The 24,427-nt window shown below is 43.6% G+C and overlaps 2 protein-coding genes across 3 annotated transcripts; one reads left to right on the top strand and one right to left on the bottom strand.

Moving 5' to 3' along the window:
- Positions 1–727: 727 nt before the first annotated feature.
- On the bottom strand, positions 728–5,024 carry LOC128753902 (glycerophosphodiester phosphodiesterase 1-like). 2 transcript variants are annotated; one of them, XR_008413885.1, is made up of 7 exons: positions 4,376–5,024; positions 4,020–4,195; positions 3,784–3,889; positions 2,835–2,927; positions 2,019–2,230; positions 1,737–1,953; positions 728–1,235 (listed from the first exon to the last, which is right to left on the bottom strand). XR_008413885.1 is itself a non-coding variant. In XM_053856082.1 (6 exons), the coding sequence occupies exons 1-6, from the start codon at positions 4,622–4,624 to the stop codon at positions 1,806–1,808; spliced, it is 984 nt and encodes a 327-aa protein (XP_053712057.1). In that variant the 5' UTR covers positions 4,625–5,023; the 3' UTR covers positions 729–1,805. The 2 variants fall into 2 exon arrangements, 1 of the variants encoding a protein (XP_053712057.1); XM_053856082.1 differs by having other exon boundaries at positions 729–1,953; positions 4,376–5,023.
- On the top strand, positions 5,009–6,107 carry LOC128753903 (transmembrane protein 186-like). The gene is made up of 2 exons (XM_053856083.1): positions 5,009–5,070; positions 5,399–6,107. The coding sequence occupies exons 1-2, from the start codon at positions 5,023–5,025 to the stop codon at positions 6,038–6,040; spliced, it is 690 nt and encodes a 229-aa protein (XP_053712058.1). The 5' UTR covers positions 5,009–5,022; the 3' UTR covers positions 6,041–6,107.
- The last annotated feature ends 18,320 nt before the right edge of the window (positions 6,108–24,427 follow it).

The raw sequence follows: 24,427 nt of genomic DNA, 5'->3' as shown, positions 1-24,427 counted from the left end.
TTAAAAGTATATATATATATATATATATATATATATATATATATATATATATAGTGTAGTTAGTGTATTATTTTTATAAAATAATACACTAAATACACAATATATATATATATATTGTGTATTTAGTGTATTATTTTTATTTGTGTCCACCGCTCTTCCCATATAACTCAAACTTAAAAAATAACTTGGGATATTTGAATACATATTTTGAAAAAAAAAAAAGAAGTTCTGGCCAGACACGGGACACTGGGGGGTTACGATGTGGTAACTTTGTATGTGCCTGTTGAGAAGTCGTCAACTACATTAATTTGAAAAACAAAGAAAACGACCGTGTTGATTATAAAGATACCGTGAGTAAACAATTCTCAACCGATTAAAATAACCAATTCTGCTGAATCACCCCAATCTTATTTAGCCAGCCCGCAAAACGTATCACGTTTGGTTTATAAAAAAACAAATGGAATTGCTGCTAATCTTTTATTTTGAAGTTGCTTACATTCACATCCGCCTCCGAACTTCAGATGACTCTGGTCAGCTGGTGACCACCCCCCCCTCCTCCGGTGACGCCACTACACGCCCCCCAAGATTGTGTTTTGTGGGCCGGGCCAGTTTCCACCTTTCACCTAATAAAAATGTGATCTGAGAAGAGGAGGCAAAACCTAACAGTCAAGTGCATGACAACATGATCAAGATAGATTTGACTCAAGAGCCGGGATTTCAATTTCCATGTTTCAATTCTGGATTCATATTAAGAGTCAGATGTCAGGGTCAGTCATCGTCTGACGCAAAGCAGGAGCAGATTATCAACAGCCCAGACAACACACAGACGGTCAATGTATCACTGCCGAGTCCAGCGCTGAGTAAGAGGTAGAAAATGAAAACATTCTCAAGGAGTCAAAGTACAAAGAGTGGCCTTTATTCCGGACAGACAGTGGACGCTGACCCCAGCAGTGAGGTGTTACGTTGCGGTCACGTTCTATCTGCCTGGTGAGAAGTCGTTACAGGGTGAAACAAAAATACATATTTGCACTTCCTTTTTTTCCCCGATTATCGTAACAGCATTTACATAATAATTTCCCCAAACCTGAAGCAATCTTGAACTGGAAAAAAAAGAAAACACAAGAAACTTGTATTTGACTTTAGAAATGATTTTAATTGCACCTTTCTGTCAAACTGAAACCTGCAGTTTTAACTGTTGAACTGTCGTTGTTATATAACGATAAATAACAGCATTCCTGAAATGAGAAAACAAATCAGCACCCTGAAACATTCTGCAGAACACACGCTTATTGCTGACTCATCATTACATATTTGTCATCCAAGAAAAAAAACAAATTCTAATCAGATGCTATTTACCGTTTCATCGTAACAAAAACATTATAGTTAAAATGCCACACATGGATGTATACAAATTCTGTTAAAATCCTATAAATGATGTGATAAATATTTGACAAATCAAACTATTTTGAAGCTTAAAATGCCACATTTAAAAGAGCAGGAAAATCATTCATGTGAAGGACAGTATTTTATTTCATTTAAAGAGAAGTTTGGTGCCAACAGGAGCACTGTGATGGAAATAAACGTCCTGTAAATCACATGACTAGCTATGAGGAAAGCCTCACTCCTGACACAGTGACTCTGAGGAGACATGCTGTGATGACTCCTCCACTGATCAGTGGGATATGAGAGATGCCTGGTCATAATGTTTAGGCCAATTGCGCTGCAATATAACAAACCTCGGGTGGTGATAATCCACTACAGCAGTCCTGAGATGATCACAGTACGTATTGGTGACATCAGTATTGTCAGTAATGTGGCTCACAGTCCTCCACCAGGCTGTCGGTGATGTAGTTGACCTGAAGAAGCTCCTGATAGTAATCCTTCTCTACTCCGGTGTTGATGGTCCAGGCCACCACCTCCACCCCTCTCTGGCTCCAGTACTGGACATAATCCCTGAGGAGACCAACAAGGTGAGTGCAGAACGTCAGGACTCAGAACGTCACCTGCTAGAAACTCACTGAGACACAAAGTTCTTCTGCACCAGGAACGCCGAGACGCCGCAGAGCTTCCACAGCCAGTGATGGTGAGCCCAGTCCAGCACCAGGTCCATCAGCGTCATCCAGTATTGTTTCCACGCTGAGGAGAAGCGAGGGCTCCCGTCTCCAAACCGACTGAGGCTCCAGGGCCGGTGGGTCAGCGCCGTCACAACCTCACGGTCAGTCTGCCTCATCTGCAGTGACAAGAGTGAAACAGAACAAGCGTTTGTATTGCTCTCCTTGTGGGGACATTGTGAGGTTTCACTTTACCATAACCCTTTCCCCAGCCTCTCACCCTCCAAAAACATACGGCTCACCTTAACCAGGACTCTAAACCCAACTGAAACCGAATTATAGTGACCCATTTATTTTGAAGTGGAGGCTTAACCTTGTGGGGTCCAGCTAAATGTCCCCACAATGTCATACGGTCCTCACAAGGATAGTGTTTGCCAAGAATTGGACCCCACAAAGTAGGATTAACAAGCTACACACATATGTTTGTATTGCTATCCGAGTGTGGACATTGTGAGGACCATTGCCATAAACCTTTCCCCAGCCTCTCACCCTAAACCTAACCATCCAAACACACATGGCTGACTTTAACCAGGACTCTGAACCAAACTGAAACCCAATTGTAATGACCTTTTGTTTTGAAGACTTCATCCACAAATTGAGGCTTAACCTTGTGAGGTCCAGCAAAAGGGCCTCACAAGGAGGTGTTTTCCCTAAAATTGGTCCTCATTTGGATAGATAAACTTAAACACACACACAAGTCCACTGTCAAACCGGAACACTCACCCTGTAGATAACTTTGGGCTCAAAGGAGCAGACGATGCTGCTGTTGTAGAGGACGGGGTGTTTCTTGTACAGGGCTGACAGAGCTGCCGCCGACTGTGAGGGGCAGACACAGCCAGATGGTTATTCCACGGTCAACTTTCTGACACGCTGAGCACCTACACAAACAGACCGCTCTGAATTCTTCCAACACAAACGGGACACAGTCAAACACTGTCAACTATTAGACGAGAGCGTCCAACCCAAACATCCCTCAGTCCTGACGCCAAAACCTCCAGCGCTGAAACCAAAGCCAAGAGTCGGAGGCAGACGTAGTCGTGCTGAAAATGAAAGTGAATGACACTGGAGACCCAAGGACAAACACCAACCGGTGGGGAGGGCAGTACTCTAAAATGAATGTAAGTTGTATTATGGAGTAAAAGACAAAGTATTTTTAGGTACAGTATTATTAGATATGAAAGAAGTAAGAAACTATGCATCTAAACAGAGACGATTTTCTCTCTAGGCCATACACCATCTTGGAAGCAATTGTTAGTCTTGGTTACATTTGCTTAACAAACGTAACTAGATTTGATGCTGTAGCACCACCTGCAGCAAGATTATAAAGTTGTCATGAACTCTCTAGGACACTGATGGCTGTGTAAGAAAAGCCAATGCTAATGGGTGTCTCTGTATGAACTTCCTAAAATGTCAACAAGAATAAGAAGAAAAAACATTGAATACTAATTGAAGAATGAAAGATTGGATGATCCTGAGTTGCAGAGGTCAAAGGTCGTTCCTTGCTTCTCGATGGTTTGGCGTCTTGACAGTGTGCTGCTGTTCAGACATTTCTCTAATGCATTCTGACAATGTAATGTCTGGTCCATCCCTATACGCTTTACTGAGCCTCTCCACTTACAAGGTGATAGTTTGACAAAATAATGTCCAACAACAACAGCATATAAACCCACACCTGATCCGGGTGTCCTTTCACGTCGAAGTATATGACGAGATTCAGTCGGATGCATTCCGCCACCGCCTCTTCCAGAGTCGGGATCTTCTCTCCGGCAAACTTTTCCCTGTTGAAGGAGACAAGAACAGAGATGTAGAAGCTGTATCAAGCATCCAGGCAAGAAAGAGTGAGAGGAAAGTCGACCTCAATGTCCCGGATTACACTTGTCAGGATAAAATTTTCTGTCATTGTTTCACCTGAGTCGATGCTTGGCAGAGGCATCCAGTCTCTCCATCTGTGAGTAAGTCATTTTGGTGAGCGCCCCCTCCCCGTTGGTCGTGCGATCCAAGGTTTCGTCATGCATCAATATGGGGACCCCGTCTGCAGAGAACTCCAGGTCCAGCTCCACCCCAGTGGCCCCGTTTTTACTGGCCTGAATGAACACATCGTGTCAACATCGTCGACTTGTGCTCATCACTTCGCTTTACATTCACAATAATTGACCGAAAGTTAGTTTTGTTTATTGAAAACATTGCGACAATAAGCGCCCTTAACACGTCACACTCGATCGTCACAGGCAGAACCCGGTGACAGCGAGTCAGTCCCCACTCACCTCTCGGATCGCAGCCAAGGTGTTCTCCGGAGCATCGTGTCCGCCGCCCCGGTGAGCGATCACCGACACCTTGTTTGGGTGAAGCGCCTGCTGTGCGCGGCTCGCAGGGACCGGGGGGAATCGAAACAAAGCAAGAAAGAGGTACATGAAGGTAGTAACGACGGTGGACCACATGGGGCTCCTGGTGGTCAGCAGCACGACCACGAACACCACCGAGTAGAGCGTGACTTCATCCCCCAGCTGCAGCATGTTGCCCTGGAAATAACAGTCACCACTTCAGGACGAGGTGTTCCCCTCGTGTTTGGACGCGTTTGCCCTCGAACTGTACGGTCACGCGAAAGCCATGACCGAGACGTCAACATGCGCCTTCTAAAAGTCGTTCCACGTAAAGAAGCCGTAAAGAGTCCGAATTTATTTACTTCTCCGGATACTGTAGTGTAACGCGACGTCACTTCCGCTTTTGAAATTCACTACATAAAACTGCATTTTCTTTGGGGTCAAGCTCCAATAAAACAATAATTCATTTATATAAAAGCCTTTACGTGGTAAAGGTTAAAATAAATTAATATAAACATATCCAAAGTAAATGACAAACAAATGACATTGTCTCAAGCACTTCCGGGTCAAAGGCAACGAACTGCGGTCACATGCTCCTTGTGTTCCAAATATCTGCATTCTCCGCTTTGTCGAACATGGTGAGTTTAATGGTGCTCTTACTGTCGAACCGTAATAATCTGACAGCGCCCAGACTCTGACTTTGTGATGGAGTCTTTGACGGCTTTATTGAAGTAAACAGATCGCAATAAAGACACTCGTGTTGTCTCAAGGCATTTCACCTGTTTTATACAGTGATGTCATTCAGGTCGTCTATTAAAAAATGCTGTCTCAATTCTCTCGTTATGTTTGGTAAAATACACTCCGTGTCATCGTGGGTAACGAATTGAAATGTATTGGTTGTAAACACATGCCTTGGCACATGATAAGTGATCTATTATGACTCACTAATATTTGCTTCTCTGACAGACTGCAACAGTGTTGCGACCTCGACTTGCGTCCTACTTCAAGTCCTTCAGCAGAGGATCGTGTCTCACCGGCTGGACGTCTCTTGAAGTGCACTCTAATCTGTCTGGACTCCAAACCAATTATCGTCGACCTGAAGTTCAACCTCTCCGCCGCTACACAGACTTGTCGACGCTAAAGTACAACATGATTTACACTTTCCCACACATCAAACTCCTCAGAGCGGTTTCCAGGATGAAGTTACTGCAGACCGGACTGACGGTTGTTGTGCTGCCGCCAGTCTACTCCCTCTACCTCCTTGGAGACGCACCCCTCTCTCTTGTCACCTACTCGACAGGAATAGCATTGTTCGCCGGCATCATGCTGTACACGGCGAGTCACTTCTTCCGGCGGGTGGTGGGGATGATGTACTTGGACCCGACCCAGACCACGCTCAAAGTTTCCCACCTTACATTTTGGGGCAAGAGACATGATCTGTACATGCCAGTGGCCGATGTGATGCCTATTGCGGACACTGGGGACTCTGCAAGTGAGGTCGTCTTCATGCTGAAGAGATACAGTACTGTGGACACGCTGTATTTCTTCTCTCATCATGGACGAATAGTGGACAAACAAGGATTTGAGAGGGTTTTTGGGAGTTTGTAATAACACGAATTTATTTTGTTTTATTTTTTTTTAATAATGTAATGTTATTTATGGATAATACTCAGGTAATTAAATGGCTTTTCATTGCATTTTTTGTTGATTTGGATCTATACTGTCATCTGGATGTTACAGAGTTAACCAAGCATCAATATTATTCAGTGGAGGTTGCTTAAAAACATTTTAAAAAATGGCAAGTCTCATTATTATGACATAGTTTCACAGCCTTTGTTTGACAAGATGTGTCACAGTGTATATTGCATTAGTGTTTTGGGCAAAGTAGTAGTGGGAAGACAACATGTCTCTTGTAGAGAAAAGGGGTGAAACGTGAGCATCCACCAGAGACTCGGGGTAAAACCACCTGTCCTCCACAGTAATAGATGCAAGTTGACATTTATGTGACAACACCAACTGTATCGCCCCAAAAGAGCTGCCTGCATGGAAGAATGGATGAGTGCGAGAATCACATGGCCAAAGGTGTTAGCAGCTTTTGCTAGCTTTTGAGTCTGGAATACAAGGAAAAAAACATGATGCTCTAATGCTCAAGATATATTTCTTCAAGTCCAAAGTTGGTTGTGAATCAACAACAGAACATATTGAAGAGATAAAAGATAATGAGGAGAGTAAAACAATGGAATAGGATGTGTTTGAAACATTAATTTGTGACTGAAATAATAACAATAATATGCTCTGTTTTAAACATTATTTTGTGACAGCAATAATAATATGCTTCCTTCATTTCCCACCTTAAGCGCTAGTTCACAAAAACAATACTCACAACTACTGGGTAAAGCTAATGAATTATTTCAATCTTTATTTTACAATTAGACTTTTTCCTATTTTTTTTAGTCGTTTTTTTAGGGTTTTAGATGCAGTACATACATGTCCCCACTAGAGGCCGCAACAGTCCAGCTAATCCTCCCGTAGACGCTTCTAAAAAAGACTGACGACGCGCGACGGAGTTGAGACTATTTACCGCCTTGTATTTTTCAAAAATATAATTAGGGGTAGTGCATTATAGTTCTCAAAAAATTACAACATGATAATTCCCAAACAAATCATACCTTGAACAGTGTCACTTTATAAGTCATCAATATTGTATTTTCATACTGTTAACTCAATGAGATCTGACGTTCCATCACTTTATTGGCATTTCAAGCTTTTCAGGTCGCGGCAGTCGCTGCAGTTTATATTTTGATGCTGCACACGTGATTATTAAACAGTGAGAGACCCTGATAGCTTATAGCGGCCTGAACTTGGCCTTCACGGTTCACCATGAAAAGCTGTTATGTCCTGTCTTCTGACACGTCCCTTGCTGGCTCTCACTCTGTTCCATCCATGCATCCTCAGTTGGGAGCAGATCCTGTGCTTATTCATGTAGTGCCTCTCACACCCTCAGCTCCAGAAGGACACTTGAAGACAAAAACAAAGGGGCAAACATCCCCCAGAGATTGATGTTTGTGGTGTATTGAAAGTGGCCCTGGTGCAGGACAGGAAAGCCCCACTTGTCCCTGTTGCTGTCCTGCTCTAAGACCCGCCTCTGTTTGTTTTTGTCATTGTTAATATCTGAGACAAGCTTCCTATCATCAACAATATTACATTGACCCCGACTCTGCGGCCACACAGGGGACTTTGCTTTTATATTGAAAACAATTTCCTGTGTTTACAGACCATCGGGCCGCTTTTGTTTGGCCCCTGAGTCATTAACAATATATAGGAAAGAACGCGTTGGACTGGTGCGTGATACTCTTGGTATTTGGCCCAAGATGGAATTCATCGCAGCGCAGGGTGGATGTAGTCGGCTTTATATCACTTCCTACAAACGCTTTATTCATTTTTATTGACGCTATCGCAATCTAGTGTTGACCTCTGCCAGGTATAATGTATCATGACCCCCATATTGTACTGGCCAGATTGTTTTTGGCCCAGTGTGTGTTTATAGGTGAACATGGCAGCTTTCCTGTCTGGGGAGGATTTCCTTGTTTCGAATAATTAAACAGGTCCATGCAAAAATAATCAAACACGGAGTTAAGGAGAAACAGAACTTATTAAGGTGTGTATTTTGTGATAACAGCAGGTGTGGCAGGACAATGTCGATGCTGAAAAACTGCCTCAACGTTCCATCTGGTTGCTTTGTGATGCGGAGGACGACACATCCGTACGTCAGTAACATTCAAATAGAGATCATTTCAGTGTGGAGCCTGGAGTGTAGAGCGAACCCCTTTGAGGAGCTTTATTTCTAAGTGCTTCCATAAGGAAATAACTTAAGATAGTCGCTAGTATTTGCTGCTTCCTGGTTTCACGTCTCAGCCAGGTCGAATGAATTATACGTGGCTTCACAGATAAAAAGGTGGTTGAAATGGAAGAGTTTGTTAGGAATTTAGATTCAAGGACAACTAAAACGATCGTGGATGGAGAGCTGATCTTCTCCAGAGCTCCTCTGCGGACTACTCTCCTGATCCTACAACCAGCTGTTAATACAGAGCTTCTTCATTTCAATGTGAGTGGATTTCGGCCAATAATAACCAAAATTTGAAGTGAAGTTTCAGTCTTTACAACTGCATTTTTTGAGAGAATACTGCAGGAACCGTGTTTTTCTTAGCTTGTAATTTGTTTGTGTATTTCATATTCATCTGTACTGACCACTTCGTGCTGCTGGTTTTGTCCAGCAGGTGAAGTGTTGACATGAATGAGTCAAGTTGTCTGTTGAGGAGCCATTAGTAGTCGCTCACTCTAGACGGCGTCTGTGTATTAGCAGTTATTAAAATGTTTTTAAAATAAAAAACCCCGAAGTGCTTGTGAGTGTAGACAGGTACACTTGAGCTCTGTTTGCTTAGCAACATGGTTCCAGAGAGTTGCATGAAAGTATTGGTAAAATACAGCAGCTACCTAACAGGTCGATGCGTGTGTGGTCTTTGTGCCCATTTAAAATGTTGAATATCATGAGTGAGCTCACTCACCCAAGACGGTGTCCGTGTTTGCAGGTTTTATTTCAAGACCACACACACTTCTCATTATGAGTGCGTAACAATACTGTAAGAACAAAATGATTTATTAACAATGTTGAGTACTTGGTTACCTCCAAACTGTGGTTGGAAATAACCGGTTCTGATCAGAAACTGCTTACTGTCAGGTCAGAAACAGAAGTAGGGCTCTGGACTCCAATGCCATGGACCCAGGGGTTATAATTAGAAACACTCCTCGATGAGGAAACGGCCCGGGCCCCTGTGTGTGTGCGGCCGCTGGCTAACAAAGAGAGGAAAGTGCATACAAGAGGCAGGGCATGTGATGTGGTCACCGTCTGATATTGGAGGGCTGCAGTCACCTCATCAGAATGTGCAGGTGGACTGCTCGCATTCACTGACCGTGAGGGACTTTGTGAGAGTGAGAGCCCTCCAGCAACAGATTCTAATCTTTCTAATGCCTTTTTGATAAAGTGTAATGATTACCTGCCAAGGTTCACTGAGCCTCATTTACCTTAAAAACAACATAGCAGTTCCCCCTTCAGCCCAAAGTTCTGATGAACGTGTTGCAAGCAATCCCCGACCTTTTACATGTGTGTGTTCGAGTTGACATTTTTCTGTCCTCCTGTTTAGATTTAGGTTTTTAGGGGATGATGTTGGTTCTGAAGCAGAACTAACTTTAGACACTCACAAGCAGATGAACAAAGGATCAGACCTTTAGAATGAGGTCAGTTATAAGTCGACACTTGGGATGGTGCCTGCAGGCGAGAAGCTTCATTTGAAATAAGAAATTATCATATGTAGTTGATGATGTTTACTGGGGAAACCCACCGAGTTGAGTGAGAAATCATGCTGGAATCAGTGGGAGAGCGTTGTCCACTCAATCTGCGTGGTTTTTGTATGCATATACATACATATTTAGACATATATATGTATGTCAGGATCATATAATTGTTGACTAAGACGCCTTAAATTGTTCTGTATTGTTACTGGAGAAACCTGTGAGGTGCTTTGTTGAGACTTGGTCAGACACAAATGGATCAATGTTGAAAAGGAAAAGAATAAAAAATGTACTTCATATTTAAACTTCTAGAACAATCAAAAGGTGAGGACTTGTTGTGTTGTTTTTGGTGGTGGCCACTAGTGGGCGCAAGATTTGCCATTTGAGACCTGTCATGAGTAATTCTCTTTTCACATCTATGTCCAGTAACCTAACTTTCGGAAGCTGCGCTCCTTCTATGGACGATTTTTCTTTTAAAAAACAGCATCCCTTTGCTAGCTGATACTGTTTTTCATTGTTTTGTTTCCAGGTAAAGCAGCAACTCCCCTCCTTCAGAAAAGATTTCCAAGGTCACGGGATGTGGTGTAGTGGTCTTCGTGAATGGGTGATATGTAGCTATGAAAACAGCCCATTCAATGCACAGATAAGATATTGCTGAATGTGACTCTTCTGTTACCTGATTTATGACTTTTAAAATACATCTTTAAGCTATGAAATAAGAGGTCACATTTTTTATATCTCAACACCATCTCTTGAATGGACAAGAGTTTAATACGGAGCAAAAAAAAAATGTTGCTTTCGCATTCGCTGATGTGACTGCTGCAATGATGCAGCCGATGAATACTTTGTCAATTTTGTTCTCTTTGAAGATGACATTCATCATTCGTTAATTGTAGGCCAGCACAGTATCGTATTTTGACCGACAGACAGACACATGCTACGCGCAGTTGCAGATAACTGCTGTCCTGGGAAAAGTTGACTGGAGGGGCAGAAATGATACTTGAGAACGGCTCTTCACTTCATCCTTTTCTCTCTCTGTGAAATGAAAGTCATATTGACTGAGCTATATAATGGTCAAACAAATGTCAAATGCAATGAATATGTATCGCAGGAGATTGAAATAAACATTTGTTCATAAACAGAAGGAAAGAAAAAGAGGTGAAATAATTGTATTTGAGGTTCATAGCCTCTTACAGGCTCACTTTAAAAACCATCCACAGTGAGTTTTCCAGATGAAGGTTGTTTGGTTAAAAATGACAAATGCAATTCAGCCTTGCTTCACACACCCTCTCTTGGAAAACATGTTTGTTTGGCCCGTAGGACAGTTTTCTCGCAGTGCAGCTCCGTAGAACAATGTCTGGCAGCCAATTAAAGACAGGATAATCGCACCCGGGAGCCATCAGTCCTGGTGTACAGAAATGAGTATTAGGTTGAAGAACATCAGGCAAAAGTGAAAGGATGTGTGGTCATCCGTTACAGTATTGCAGGAGGCCTGTCTCCCCCTAGATAAAACAGGACAAGAAGTCCATCCATCTCTCCAGCCTGTTCGATTAAGAAGCCCTGCTCTTGGACATGCTTCAGTTCATCTTCTGTTCTTCCACAGCCTTCAGCCCCACCACCCTGGCAACCCAGGCCAAGAGCACTTACAAATGGGGAGTGTCCGAAAACACAAAGACTTGGAGGATTCATTCCCTGATGCTGTTTTTTCCCCTGGTCGAATAGCAGAGGGGAAATGTTTTGGGGTATTGCAGGGTGAGGCAGGCAGGGTCTGACAATAGACAAAGGCCCATCTGCATCGCAACATCTATTGTGTTCTGCAGTGAAAAGTCTCCAAGTTTATCTGTAGGAGTCAAAACTGTCTACAGCTCATTTGTTGTTTTTTTGTTATCCAAAGCAAATACTGCACTCTGGAATCCTAGTGTATCCATCTGTGTGTGTGTTGAGAGGCAAGGATCTAACATCATGGTGTGTCTCTACAGTATCTCATGTTCTAGCGATCTATTCATTTAGACCTTATAGTATTTGCTGCACATCATTGGTCCTTTTGCTCCATCTGCAGCAACTGTTTTTGGAGCCATGAGCTACAGCCACGAAATTTGCAATACATTATTTAGTTATATACTATTTGGTTTAAGGGCTTTTTTAAAAATCGATTCACGGGTTTGGATTCGTGTTTTATTGGACAAAAGAGGCAATGGCAGGCCACAGAACTGCATCCTATTAGCCGCAAACGGCTCATGGACTTCACGTTTGAGCCCCCCGTCTCAGGGCAATAAGACACTGTAATTCCAATGCTAAGAACCACTTTATGAATATTTGGACAGTCTTCAGTGGTGTGATGTAGTACTACTGTAGACGCTTTAACGCCGTCAACTGAAAAGTGTGGATCCTTCACGGTTGAGGAGAATGGAGCATTAGATGCCGGACAGATCCTGGTTCTTGAGAGTGGCATATCAGTTCGTCCTGAGGAAGACAGAGGTGAACCAAAAAGTAAAGCACTTGCCTTGACTTGACTTGCCTTTAGGCTGCCATTTCTGGCGGACCTCTTTTTTTTAACCTTATGTAATCGTATCCATCTTCCTATTCTCACCTATGGGCCACACAGGTGAGATTGTCAAAACACACACACGAAGAAATAACTATATAGATGAGAAAACAAAGAGTGACATATACAAAATACTCACACGCTGAAATCTACATGGAAATGAAACAGAAACAAAGCAAGGAGAACGAGAACAAAAGAGGCGACTGAAATGGAACTCAAGCGCCCACGGAATTTAATATTTGAGCGAACTTAGCAAGAGAGAAGTCGTGGGAGAGTTTACCATTAGGAATGCAAAGAAACCATCTGGCAACACATGCTGGCGTCGAGGGGTTGATATCCATGGAAAGTGTGTCGTTCAGGAGAAAGAGAAAGAAACGGAAATGAAGGAACAACCGGGAATCACAAAAGTAAAAGCATGAAAGATCACGGACATGACAATAACAATGCAGACATATAAAAACGCGGACATGACAGAGGTACCTGTACAAGAGGCCGTCACCTGGGTGTCCACACTCTCCGTGGTTAAGCACTGACTGGGCCTCTAGACTAAGCCAACTAAGGTAGCTCAATGGTTGTGGTGCCCCCTGGACGCCTCTTGGTGAGGTGCTCCTGTCTGTTCTGAGACTGACCCTGGACACGCTGGAAGGATCGTGTCTCCTGGTTGTCCTGAGTGAAGGGCCATCTAAGCAAAGGAAAGAACTCATCTGGTTCAGTCATTTGGCTAAAAGATCCCTTTTTTGAAACAGTTACAAAGGCAGTTGTATTCTACTGACGTCTTTACATTTCCATATCACTTAAGAATATTGTCCACTGTTCATTGCGTTTGCATATAGCAGCCAGTAATGTGAGCTTCAATAACAGTGGTTTATTTATCTGAAGCTCAGCATCGACTGTTTCATTTACACATGAATATCACGACTACACATTCTCCCCTCGGCCTTGTTGGACCAATTAAGCGCTGTAAATCTTCCCAACTGCAGGCGTGCACGCCGGGGACAGGGCAGAGTTCATGGTTCAAAATGTTCCGCAATGGTAACAATTTGCTATCTCGACAGCTTTTCTCCCGAACCTGTATTGTATCTCCTTCGCTGAACAAACTCTGAGAGGCCCCAACACAAGACGCGCTCTCACAGACGACCTTTTTAAGGAGCCGTGCGGGACATTCTCCACATTAGAATTCTTTGAAAGCGATGCAGCCCGCAGTGGGGGGTTCCTGCTGAAAAGACGGCTCAGTCTCACAGTCCAGGATGATGGGTGGAGGACTGACTCTGCTCACAGCATTATTCCCAGTGTTCCCAATCCCACTTCCAATCAGGCGGCATGTTCCTAAATGCCTTCAGGTCCCAACAACCTTTGGTGTCAGACGCATATGAAAAGATTGATAAACTGGTTGGCTGTGTTTATCTTGGCAACGTTTGTCTCCACACAGCCACAGCTGGGATTTCCTCTCGGCCTCCCTCATCAATACTGAACAATGCCACACTGGCGGGTAGGTGGTGGGATGTTAGGTGCCCTTCTGGTTTGGTCAGTTCCACTGTAGCGCCTCCCTCCCCTGAGGTTTAGCATACCAAAGTACAATGTAAGAGGAAGTACAAGATCTGCATTGTACACTGCTTTATCAGGCTCAGTCGTAACACAGTTACACAATGAACTCTGTTTAATTTTATTTGAGAAAATGGTTTCTAAATTTGCTAGGAGATGCAGTGAGTTCCTTCTTTAATTTTCTACAAATGTTCCTGAAATATCGGAACTTGCAACTTTGTTTTTGTATTTTATCTTAGCTTGAAAATAACAACCCAAACCTATGAGCAAATAGATCAATTTAGATTAATGAATTATTGGCAAATATAATTTATAATAAACATTTAAATAGTTTAAAATTTGGGGTCATTCAGGTGCCGAACATTAAATGCGATTAACTGCAATGAATTAATTGTAAAACTTTTTTTTTTCCTATAATTGAGTCCCACCACTCAAACCTGAAAGCAAATAAAGGAGATTTACAAAAGGTCTTCCTGTCTGACAAGTGAAGTCACCATCAAGGGACCTACTGAGAAACTTTTTTAACTTCATTTTTAACTGCACAAAAAATGAAAAGGACAAGGATGATGTGCCCAATTTCGACCGTCTCCTCTGTCCACATCCACCATCACTCATCCGCTAACATTCTCCATCTTGTGGTTTCTGTGTGGAACACCAAAAAAGCATTGAGCAATATATCAGCTGCTCTGTGGAGGAGCAACAACCTAACTGCAGGTGTTTTCTGTTTCTGTTGCTATGACCTGAAGAGAACGATGGAGCAGTTGACGAATGGACACTGTGCGTTCGCATTCATCACCATCATTTCAGGGCGGCTGGGGACGGTTTGGAAACACTGGAAACAATCGTGATTAATGCTAGCGTTCGGAACTGCTCGCTACATTCTTCATAGTACGTAACAATGTGTGTTTTTCTTCAAATGTACTGATAAGCATGTTGGAATCTGGATTATGGTATTGACCACTGACAAGCCCAGAGTCATATTTGAACACAGACTGAGAGCATTCCAGCAGTGGACAATACAGTCGATGCAGATGTGTGGTGACAGAATGGGGGCGCTAATTCCCCCATGTGTGGTCTCTTGTTTACCCTTTATTTCAGGATTGTCAACAATAAAGTTTGAACATTTCTTGAAAGAAGTGTATTCCATGCACGTTTAAACTTCCCTTTATGATAGACCTGGAGAGCCACCTGAGGCTGGAGAACCTGGATTTAACAGGCAGAAGTCTCTAATGTCTGAAACTGCTTGAAGTGCAGCTATGAGCAGCCATGAGGTGGTAACAGGCTTAAGGCGTCCAAACAGTTTTTCATTACGTGAGGCGTTACTTCCAACCCAGGTGTCATTTTCTTCCTTTTTTTAACCAACTCGTAACAGATGTTGCATTTGAGACGCATAATGGTGTGAAGGGTTTGGGCTCCACAGTCTCTATCTAACCCTGAAAAAGAGCAAATCGATTTGTGTAGGAACTTGACTGGGCAACACCTTGGCTCTTGCAATGGTTGGAGTGATGTCATCTGCTGTCGTGTGACTTCAAAGTAACAGTTGTTTGTCACAGCCAGAATTCACAAATTTTACATTAGATTGCCACTGCTCTTCCTTCAATGGGGTTGAAGATATAATAATAATAATAATAATAAAGATCAATAAAAATGGATATTGTATATAGGTATATGTTCGAGTAATTCACTCCAATAATTCTTCTTCTTCTACTTTCTTCTTTCTTCTTTCTTTTTTCTTCTTTCTTCTTTCTTCTTCTTCTTTCTCTTTCTTCTTTCTTCTTTCAGCTTCTCCCTTCAGTGGTGGCCACAGTGGCTCATCTTCCTCCATCTCACCCTGTCCTCTGCTTCCTCTTCTCTCAAACCTACAAACCTCATGTCCTCCTTCACCACCTCCATCAATCTCCTCTTTGACCTTCCTCTCTACCTTCTGCCTGGCAGTTCCAACCTCAACATCTTCCTACCAATGTACTGGCTCTCTCTCCTCTGTTCATGTCCAGACCATCTCCATCTAGCCTCTCTGACTTTGTCTCCTAAACACCTGCCCACATGTACTGTCCCTCTGATCTACTGCTTCCTGATCCTATCCATCCTGCTCACTCCCAGAGAGAAGCTCAGCATCTTCATCTCTGCTACCTCCAGCTCAGCCTTTCTCACCACTTTCTCACCACCTGTTCACTTGGGTCCCTCTCATTCACACACATGTATTCTGTCTTACTGCGGCTAACCTTCATGCCTCTCATTTCTAAGGCAAACCTCCACCTCTCTAGCTTAACTTCCACTTGCTCCCTGCTCTCACCACAGATCACAATGTCATCTGCAAACATCATTGTCCAAGGGGCTTCTGTGTTCTGTGAGTGTTGAAGGAGCTGTTTGATGTTCGGCCCAGTAGTTCTGGCTCCGCTGCCACTCAACCCTAAAAGTGGCACCGAGCAGTTAAGAGGTCAGAAGTCTCAGCAAGAGCATGAGGTTGTTGTTGTTGCAAATTCCTGATAGATTTATTTTTGAATTCACGCCTCTGCATCTCTGATAAAGGAACAATGCCCTGAACTATCTGATGACTACGACTCTGTGGCGCTCACAATGTCCCCCAGCGGGACCGCTGGCTCACAGCGACCTGCAGTCAACAAGTGTGTCTCATTCTTTCTCATATTAGGGCATAATAAGCAGCGCGAGAGACAGTTCCTCTGACTCGGTGGCAGAAAGGACAGTTCCTGTGTTTGTGCCTGTTCCTGTCTCCCGCTGTCACAGCGAGGTGTGTCGCCATGGTTTCCGCCGCCAGCCCCCGAGGTCAGGGCTGTTCTTCGCTCGGCCCTGAGAAGGAAGCAATGAGTGGTGAGGAGGTACGACTCCCCACACGACTAGTCAACAACCTGAGCCAGGGACACAACGCGTAAGCAGCGCAACACAAAAATAAACCCGGCCGCACTTGGCCGTGCACGTCCACCTTTTGTTGTCCGCAGGGGGATTCCAGGCTCTCTTGTAAACATTGTCCAGGTAGAGACTCTCTGTCTGGAACGCTGAGACTCACTTAATTCCATCTGGTTCTAATTCAGCACCAATTGATCATAAAATAAACACCTGGCAGTTGTGTGGCTTTTCACATTATCTGTTCTCTGAACACAATTATTGGAGCAATTTAAAGCTAAAATCGCGGTGTTTTCCACCCTTTGGTATCACACCAGCGGAGTTTTCTCGTCCTGCACATGGAGTTCTGTTTGTATAAGAATCATCCTGAAGTGGGATACGTGGAAGTTTGTCTCTGCTCTGCGTCAGCCTGACAGAAGAAACTCTCACAGCTGTGCACTTGTTTCAAACGGTTTGTTTAGAAGTTCTAATTCACACTTTTTTTTTTTCATGAACCTGAAACTTTCACCGAACTCTGTCTGCCGTGATTTAAAGTGAAGTTTTAAGTGTTTCCATAGTAGGAAAGGCTACTTTTAAAGTAATAAAAGTCCAGTTTAATTTCACATAAGGTCATAAGGCTTCAGTGTAGTGTAGTGAGCCAGTGTTCCCTCTAATTCGTCGAGTGCCTGAGCCATCCCTGGTTCACTGGGAGCAACAGCAGTATCACGCCTGTCCAGAATCTCACATTTTTTGGAGCTTTTTTTTTTTATCTATGGTGGTTGAGATACTGATGGAAGGGGCACTGGGTAAACAATGAAATGAGGCCAGTAAGTTGGCCTCCTGTGGAGACTTACCCTTCACCTTATGGACAGAGACACCTGAATAGCTTTGAATTGTGTCAGTCAGAGATGGAAAAATGATCTGCTTCTGGCTTTGGCTTTGAAAACACCATTTTAAACACATCACAGAGAGAAACTGAATGTTCTAGCTGTTTCTGTGTGAATAATTCAGTGGTCCATCAGCATCATGCTCTCATTCATTTGCAGGTTTCTTTCATAACGTCTGTGTTCTGTTGCACAAAACAATAATAGACTCAATTGTACACTTAGTCCAGGTCACCTAAACAACGTCGACACTCCAGAGTCTTTCCAATTCGATTGAACTAGTTTCACCATCAGAGTCTTCGGCTTCACTTTGTCAGATTCCTTCGTTCTTCTTCACATCAGGAAACTGCCGACAGATGCGTGTGGAAGTGTAACTTAACCGTCTATTCCACCTAGGAAGCAGCCTCGGCTCACATCGAATCATTGGCTGGACAACATTAGTCCTTATATGTTCTACAGGTGTCACCTGTCATTCACTCAATTGCATTGCAAACTGGCCCAGAATAGATTGGTATGGGTTTCATGTCATGCGCCGTATACAGTAGGTTTCACGTCGAGATTCAATGCTTTTGGATTTTGTTGGCTTTATTTGTGGGTCATGTAAAATATCATCAAATGATCAAAGGCCACCAGTGGATATGGACAGCAATGTTTTGGAACTTTTGTTGACCATGATGACCATCTACTCTAAACTGTTTTGGGGAATCTTTATAGGGTTACTCAGCCCCCCTTAATTTAAAACTGAAAAATCATGTCAAACATCTCCGATTTGTGTTTCAATATTCAATATTGATATTCCCTCACATTCTCTGATGATCTGAAAGAAAAGCTGTGCCAGAAATGCTTCGAGATTTGACCACCACATAGCTCCATCTCCAAACGTGAAAAAGGAAACAAGTCATGTCACCACATTTGGTTGTGTTCACTTCGTCATGTTTAAATAAACACACAAAAGTAAGAGACCAACAACAATTATTTCATCTTTATTTGAAAAAACAAAGCATGCGGAAAATAAAGTGTCCAAATTCCTAATTCAGGTCGAGCAAAACAAACTGGGCCGTGACCCCGAGTTCTTGATGACAGGTGACGTTTGGGGAAATTAAGAGCTGCGGTTGCTGGCTCAGCTTTTTTCCGTCACAATAGCAAAGCTACTCATCGAAACACAGAGTGAGTAAGCACACTCTTCATCAGTCACCTCTTCTCCGGTGGTGTATTTGCTCAGCTGGCAGCAGACGCCTGCTCTCTGAGCGCCATGGATTTCTACGCGTCCCTCCTGACTCCATCTGTTATGCTGATCTTAGCGGCTCTTTCATGTCCTCCACCAGGACTTGCTTCATATTTTTGTTTGCCCTTCGCGCACACGTCCTTCCAACTTGCGGCACCTTTGAATGTAAACATCCAGCACGTCTAAATAAGCAGCAGAAGGGGAGTTAGCTTCTGTGAAAACGCCACTGAAGGTGATGAATAACGTTCAAACTAAACACTGCAGGGCACCGCTGCTCACGTGACTATTAGACATGGGCTTCGGCAGCATGTGAGTCAACATTATAAAAGTCACACAGTTTCACCGTGAAATCCAAACAGCTCCAACTGAGATCAACTTCTGAGCTAATGGTTGATGGCATCTGGTCCTGATGAGGACAGGAAACGCAGCGTCGGCCTCACGCAGCTACACTGGTGGTGACAGAGGGTTTGTCCAAACAGTGGCAGAGTGTTAGTGATAGATCGCAGCCTTGATAAGAGTCTGGCACCAGCAAGCTTGAGTGCTGCTCAGAGGAGGAGCGAGCGCCGTCATGGTCTTCAACTGGCGACTGGATGAAAGCATGTAAATTGGTTTTCGTCTGGAAATATGCTTCTGTTTCACATGGGTAAAGATGTGATCGCTTTCACTCATGCAAGCTCAGAAGAGACACAAATTTAAAAGACTCTGGAGTGTAGACGTTATTTAGGTTAACTTGCCTAAATCAGCTGTGTCAAGGCTTCTTCTTTCTCTTCCGGCTTCTCCCTTCAGAGTGGATCATCTTCCTCCATCTCTCCCTGTCCTCTGCTTCCTCTTCTCTCAAACCTACAAACCTCATGTCCTCCTCCACCACCTCCATAAACCTCCTCTTTGGCCTTCCTCTCCACCTTCTGCCTGGCAGTTCCAACCTCAACATCTTCCTACCAATGTACTGTCTCTCTCTCCTCTGTACATGTCCAAACCATCTCCATCGAGCCTCTCTGACTTTGCCTCCTAAACACCTGACCACATGTGCTGTCCCTCTGATCTACTGCTTCCTGATCCTATCCATCCTGCTCACTCCCAGAGAGAAGCTCAGCATCTTCACCTCTGCTACCTCCAGCTCTGCCTCCTGTCTTTTCCTCAGTACCACTGTTTCCAAACCATACAACATTGCTGGCCTCACCACCCTTTTGTACACCTTCCCTTTCATCCTTGCCAACACCCTTTTGTCACACCTGACACTTTTCTCCAATGATTCCATCCTGCCTGCACCCTCTTCTTCACCTCTTTCTCACACTCTCCATCGCCCTGGACAGTTGAGTACTGAAATATCCCCCACCTTCTTTATCTCTGCATCCTGTAACTTCACCTGTCCACTTGGAGGCTAAACCATCGTTTAGTTTCCTTTCATCTGTTACTGATCACAGTTACTCTGCAGCCATAAACCGCTGCTTTGTCAACCAGCAACTAGTAGGTGTTCAGAAACCTGCCGAAGTCGTCTTAAAATGGACGGAGAACAATAACATGCTCAGAGACTGTATTGACTCATTCATGTTACACTCTATTTTTCATACATTTACTGTTCCTGTCTGCACTATATCTGACTTCATTCAAAGTATTGCAATTTCTAGACTCTAAACTACTACTGTTTTCAACACAACACGAACAATGATGTGGCTAATATATGTATTTCCTATCGGTAAACAAGCTTCATGCCGCGAAGATATCGAGATTCGTCACATCTGATCAAACAAATCACAGGTGTGTTATTATTTATTATTTATTTATTAAAGCACTGAATACACTGTTTTTGCTCTTATTCAGCTCTGTATGGAAGTATGTTTGAAGGATATCAAGTCCTGATGTGGTTGGCTTCATATGAAATGAAATGGTTTGGAAGGTGGTAAAGGAGGTGGAGAACTTGGTGGTTGTGACAGGAGTTCAGTGAGGTAATTTGTTCTTTAACCCTCATGACCTTTTTGACAAGGAAGGTCAGGAATTTGACGAAGAAACTGAGTAACAGGTGTTGTGGAGTTTAACACCTGGAAAAGGGCTTCTCTGGGGTTGGACCTGCTAGAGGAGAGTAAGGCAGAGCAGTGGATTGTTCTGGTTATTTTAAAATCGTCCACCCAGAGGTGTTAGTCTTTTCTTATTGAGGTTTTCATCCTTTTATTCAAAACTAAGCTTTATTACACTCACCCACTGAACTCTAATATTCCTGCGATGATCGACGTTCCTTGATGAATGTTACTGTCAGAGAGGAGGCAACAAATATTTTACATGTTGATAAGAAGAAGGCCAATAGAAGTCAAGGTCAGAGGTCATGGTTAGATAACCATGGTGACTATCATTTATCATCATGACATGAACGTCTTTTGAGAAAGTGAAAAAGCTGGAACCAAATGGCGACCACCATGTGACCCTGACTCAGCCCTTCAACTTTCCTTTGAAGTCGGGAGTGAGTCAGTTGTCAGTGAAATGGAGATGACCAGTTCTCTCCTCTTCCATCTGTCTGGCTCCAGGTACTGATCAGCAGGTCATTTGTTCTCAGTGGTGGAGGGAGTCGAGGATGGATCCAGGAGGGAGGGGGAAGATGTGAAGCTGGTTCAGCAGGAGGAGAAGAGCATCAGCAGAAGCTGTGAAGGACAGACAGGAGTCCAACCAGCTGATCCAGAAGCCCCGGAGAAGAATGTCTGGTGAGGAGCAGCAGATCAGATCATGGCAGGAGAATGTTGCCACTCGAAGACTTCTAGAGCAGCTGGAGCTCACTGACAGTCTTACTGTCTTCCACCAGAACTTGTCCTCACTCTCAGAGCTCAGTGAAGACACTCTGTCCTACAGGAACCATGTCCATCCCCACTGCGGCCTCGAAGAAGTGGCAGCAACCACGTCAGGTCCAGGACCTACTGAGCGATATGTGGGCCAACATCTCACCAATGCTCCCATCAGAGGCCAAGACCAGAGCTGAGCTCCTCAGACACTCATGGAACATCACTCTGGATCCAAACACGTCGGAGTCCAGGTTAGTGTTGTGTGGAGGAAACTGGAAAGTGACATACGTGGGGATTTTTATAGCAGATCTATTTTCACGCATGTATCCGTCCTTCTTCTCTGATCGGACAGTGGGGGCAGCAGCTGGATCAAAGTGGCCTAGACTCACTCCAGAAACCACTTCCACTTTCGTTTTCACTGCTCAACAGGGGAACAGCCAGTGCTGGGTCTGTCCTGGGGCTTCCTCCCAGTTAGACATGCCCTCTCAGCTATTGTTATACCTTCATATTACTGTGGGTGGAAAATATCTCCGAGACAGTCAGAGAGACTGTGGAGCTGTGACCGTGTGGGACCAAAGCAGAGTGTTCAGTGGACCTGTGAGAAGTGCACAACATACTGTATGAATTAGCTTTACTAGACGATGAAGTACGAACTCGTGAAGAACAAACCCTCTCCTCTGCTCACAGTGGGCAAACCGTCTATAGCCAACTGCCGCTACTGTCTGTAGATGCAGCTGCGCAGGTGCAACCTACATAGTTATTTCTGTAGCTCTTACCACCAGAGGTTATCCTGGTGAGGTGGGAGAAAGTGTGAAGTTGAAATGTTCTGATGTCAGCGAACACCACAGACATGTGTGAACTATATATACCGTAATTTGCGAATGATAAGGCGCTACTTTTTTCTTGCGGTCTGACAATGCTGCTTATGCAATGATGCGGCTAATATTTTGATTTTTACAGGCTAAAGAGCGTCATGCTGCCGAAATATTGAGCCACGCCACATCAAATGGATGAAACCACAGGCATTGCATTAGCCATAAAACGCTCAAAATGTGCTGTTTTCACCCGCGAGAGAGCCAATCTCCTGGAGGAGCGGAGACGAGAAGCAGCAGCTGAGACCAGCTGTGGTGTCGGAACCTCGTGCATGCAGCTGAAAACAGCACATTTTGAGCGAATAACAGCTGTGAGGAATTCACGATTCAAGTTCAGAACATTACCCAGTTTGTTTTATGAATTAGTCTCCACATTTTCAAAACTAGTTTAGAAGTGATCCTCCTGCATTTTTAAGTCTGGTGCACCACTGACCTCTCTACGGTGCAGACAGCACCACTGCACTACCAGCTTATAGACCGGTGCGGCTTATGTATGAACAAGATCTTTTTTCCTTCTTTGATTTTTGTGGGTGCGGCTGATATTCTGGTGCACTCTTTAGTCCGGGATTTAAGGTAGTAGATTTATAGTAGTTCCCTGCAGTCAGTGTCTGTACATCTGTCAACTCTGGTGACGGAGCTCTGACCTGTATGTGTGTGGTGAGTCGGAGCCACCTGCTGTGGAGGAGAGAACCTCCCTCTTCACTGTGGTAACTGGAATCTGACTCATGAATCTGGTTCATGAGGTCTGTGCTGCTCAGTGTTGTGGTGGTGATGTGTGGTATTGAGGTGTTGACAATCTGAAGCAGCTGCAGCAGCTGAGGAGGAGATAGAGATGTGGCAGCTGTCTCCAGAGTCTGACGTGCAGGAGGGAACTTTGGTCTGAGCCGAGTGCATGATGCATAAAAATGACTGGTGACTTTTGACCTCAGTGATGATCAAAGCGTGCTCTAGTCGCAGCTTCAGTTACTATCACACACACACACACACACACACACACACACACACACACACACACACACACACACACACACACACACACACACACACACACACACAGACACACGTTTGTATTACAATCATTGTGAGGACCTATCATGGCCATAACCCTTTCCCCAGCCTCTCATCCTAAACGTAACCATCCAAAACAAATGGGGAAACTTAACTTACATTTTAAAAAATAAAGGTGGGATTTGAAAAAAACAACAACTAGTTAGAGAATTTGTGATGAATTAATCTCAATTAATCGCAGTTTAATGGTATAAGAATATTTGCCAGAAGAAGCCACATTTTTCAATTTGAATGAATTTGGTATATTACTGAATCAAATGATGGACCCATACATATGTTTAAACAATATATATATATAAGTTTTTATATCACCTTATTTAAACTAAAGCTCTTTTAATGTCTTAGAAATATTTGTATAAGAATTTCAATGTTATAAGAATTTCAAGTACATTCAGAGTAGTGGAAACCCTGGCCATTGTGTAGTGAAAAACATCCCTGAACAAAAGCAAACAGATGCTTTTGTTTGCTTTTGTTCAGGGATTCCTCCATGTTTGTTGTTGTTGTTATCATCCTAGCTGCCGCGTGTCTTGTGCATCAGTGTGAAGGAACTCCTGCACTTACAAAGGTTCCCTGTTGTCTGGAGAGCAAACTGTTAAATTTAATTAAATTATTTTGCTGAAATTAATGAATCGTAATGAACTCATTAAAGTCCCACCACTAAAAAAATAAATAAATAATTGACTTGACAGCAACGATCATAAATCTCTAAACCATCATTTGACGTATGAATTCAGCTGAAACCGAAGCCTGTTGATCCGTCTCTTCAGCCAGTCAAGCAGCGCGAGCTGGAACCACTTTTCTTGTCTTTCAGGAGCTGACGGTGAGCAGACCATTTCTGTCTCCACGTCTCAGCCTCCGCTGCAGAGATTCTCGTGTGACTTGGCATCAGTCTAATCAGTAA

Source organism: Synchiropus splendidus, chromosome 2 (assembly GCF_027744825.2).
Source record: "Synchiropus splendidus isolate RoL2022-P1 chromosome 2, RoL_Sspl_1.0, whole genome shotgun sequence".
NCBI classification, from domain to species: domain Eukaryota; kingdom Metazoa; phylum Chordata; class Actinopteri; order Syngnathiformes; family Callionymidae; genus Synchiropus; species Synchiropus splendidus.
The sequence above is the reverse complement of the archived record's forward strand: the minus strand, read 5'-3'. Positions and strand labels throughout refer to the sequence as shown.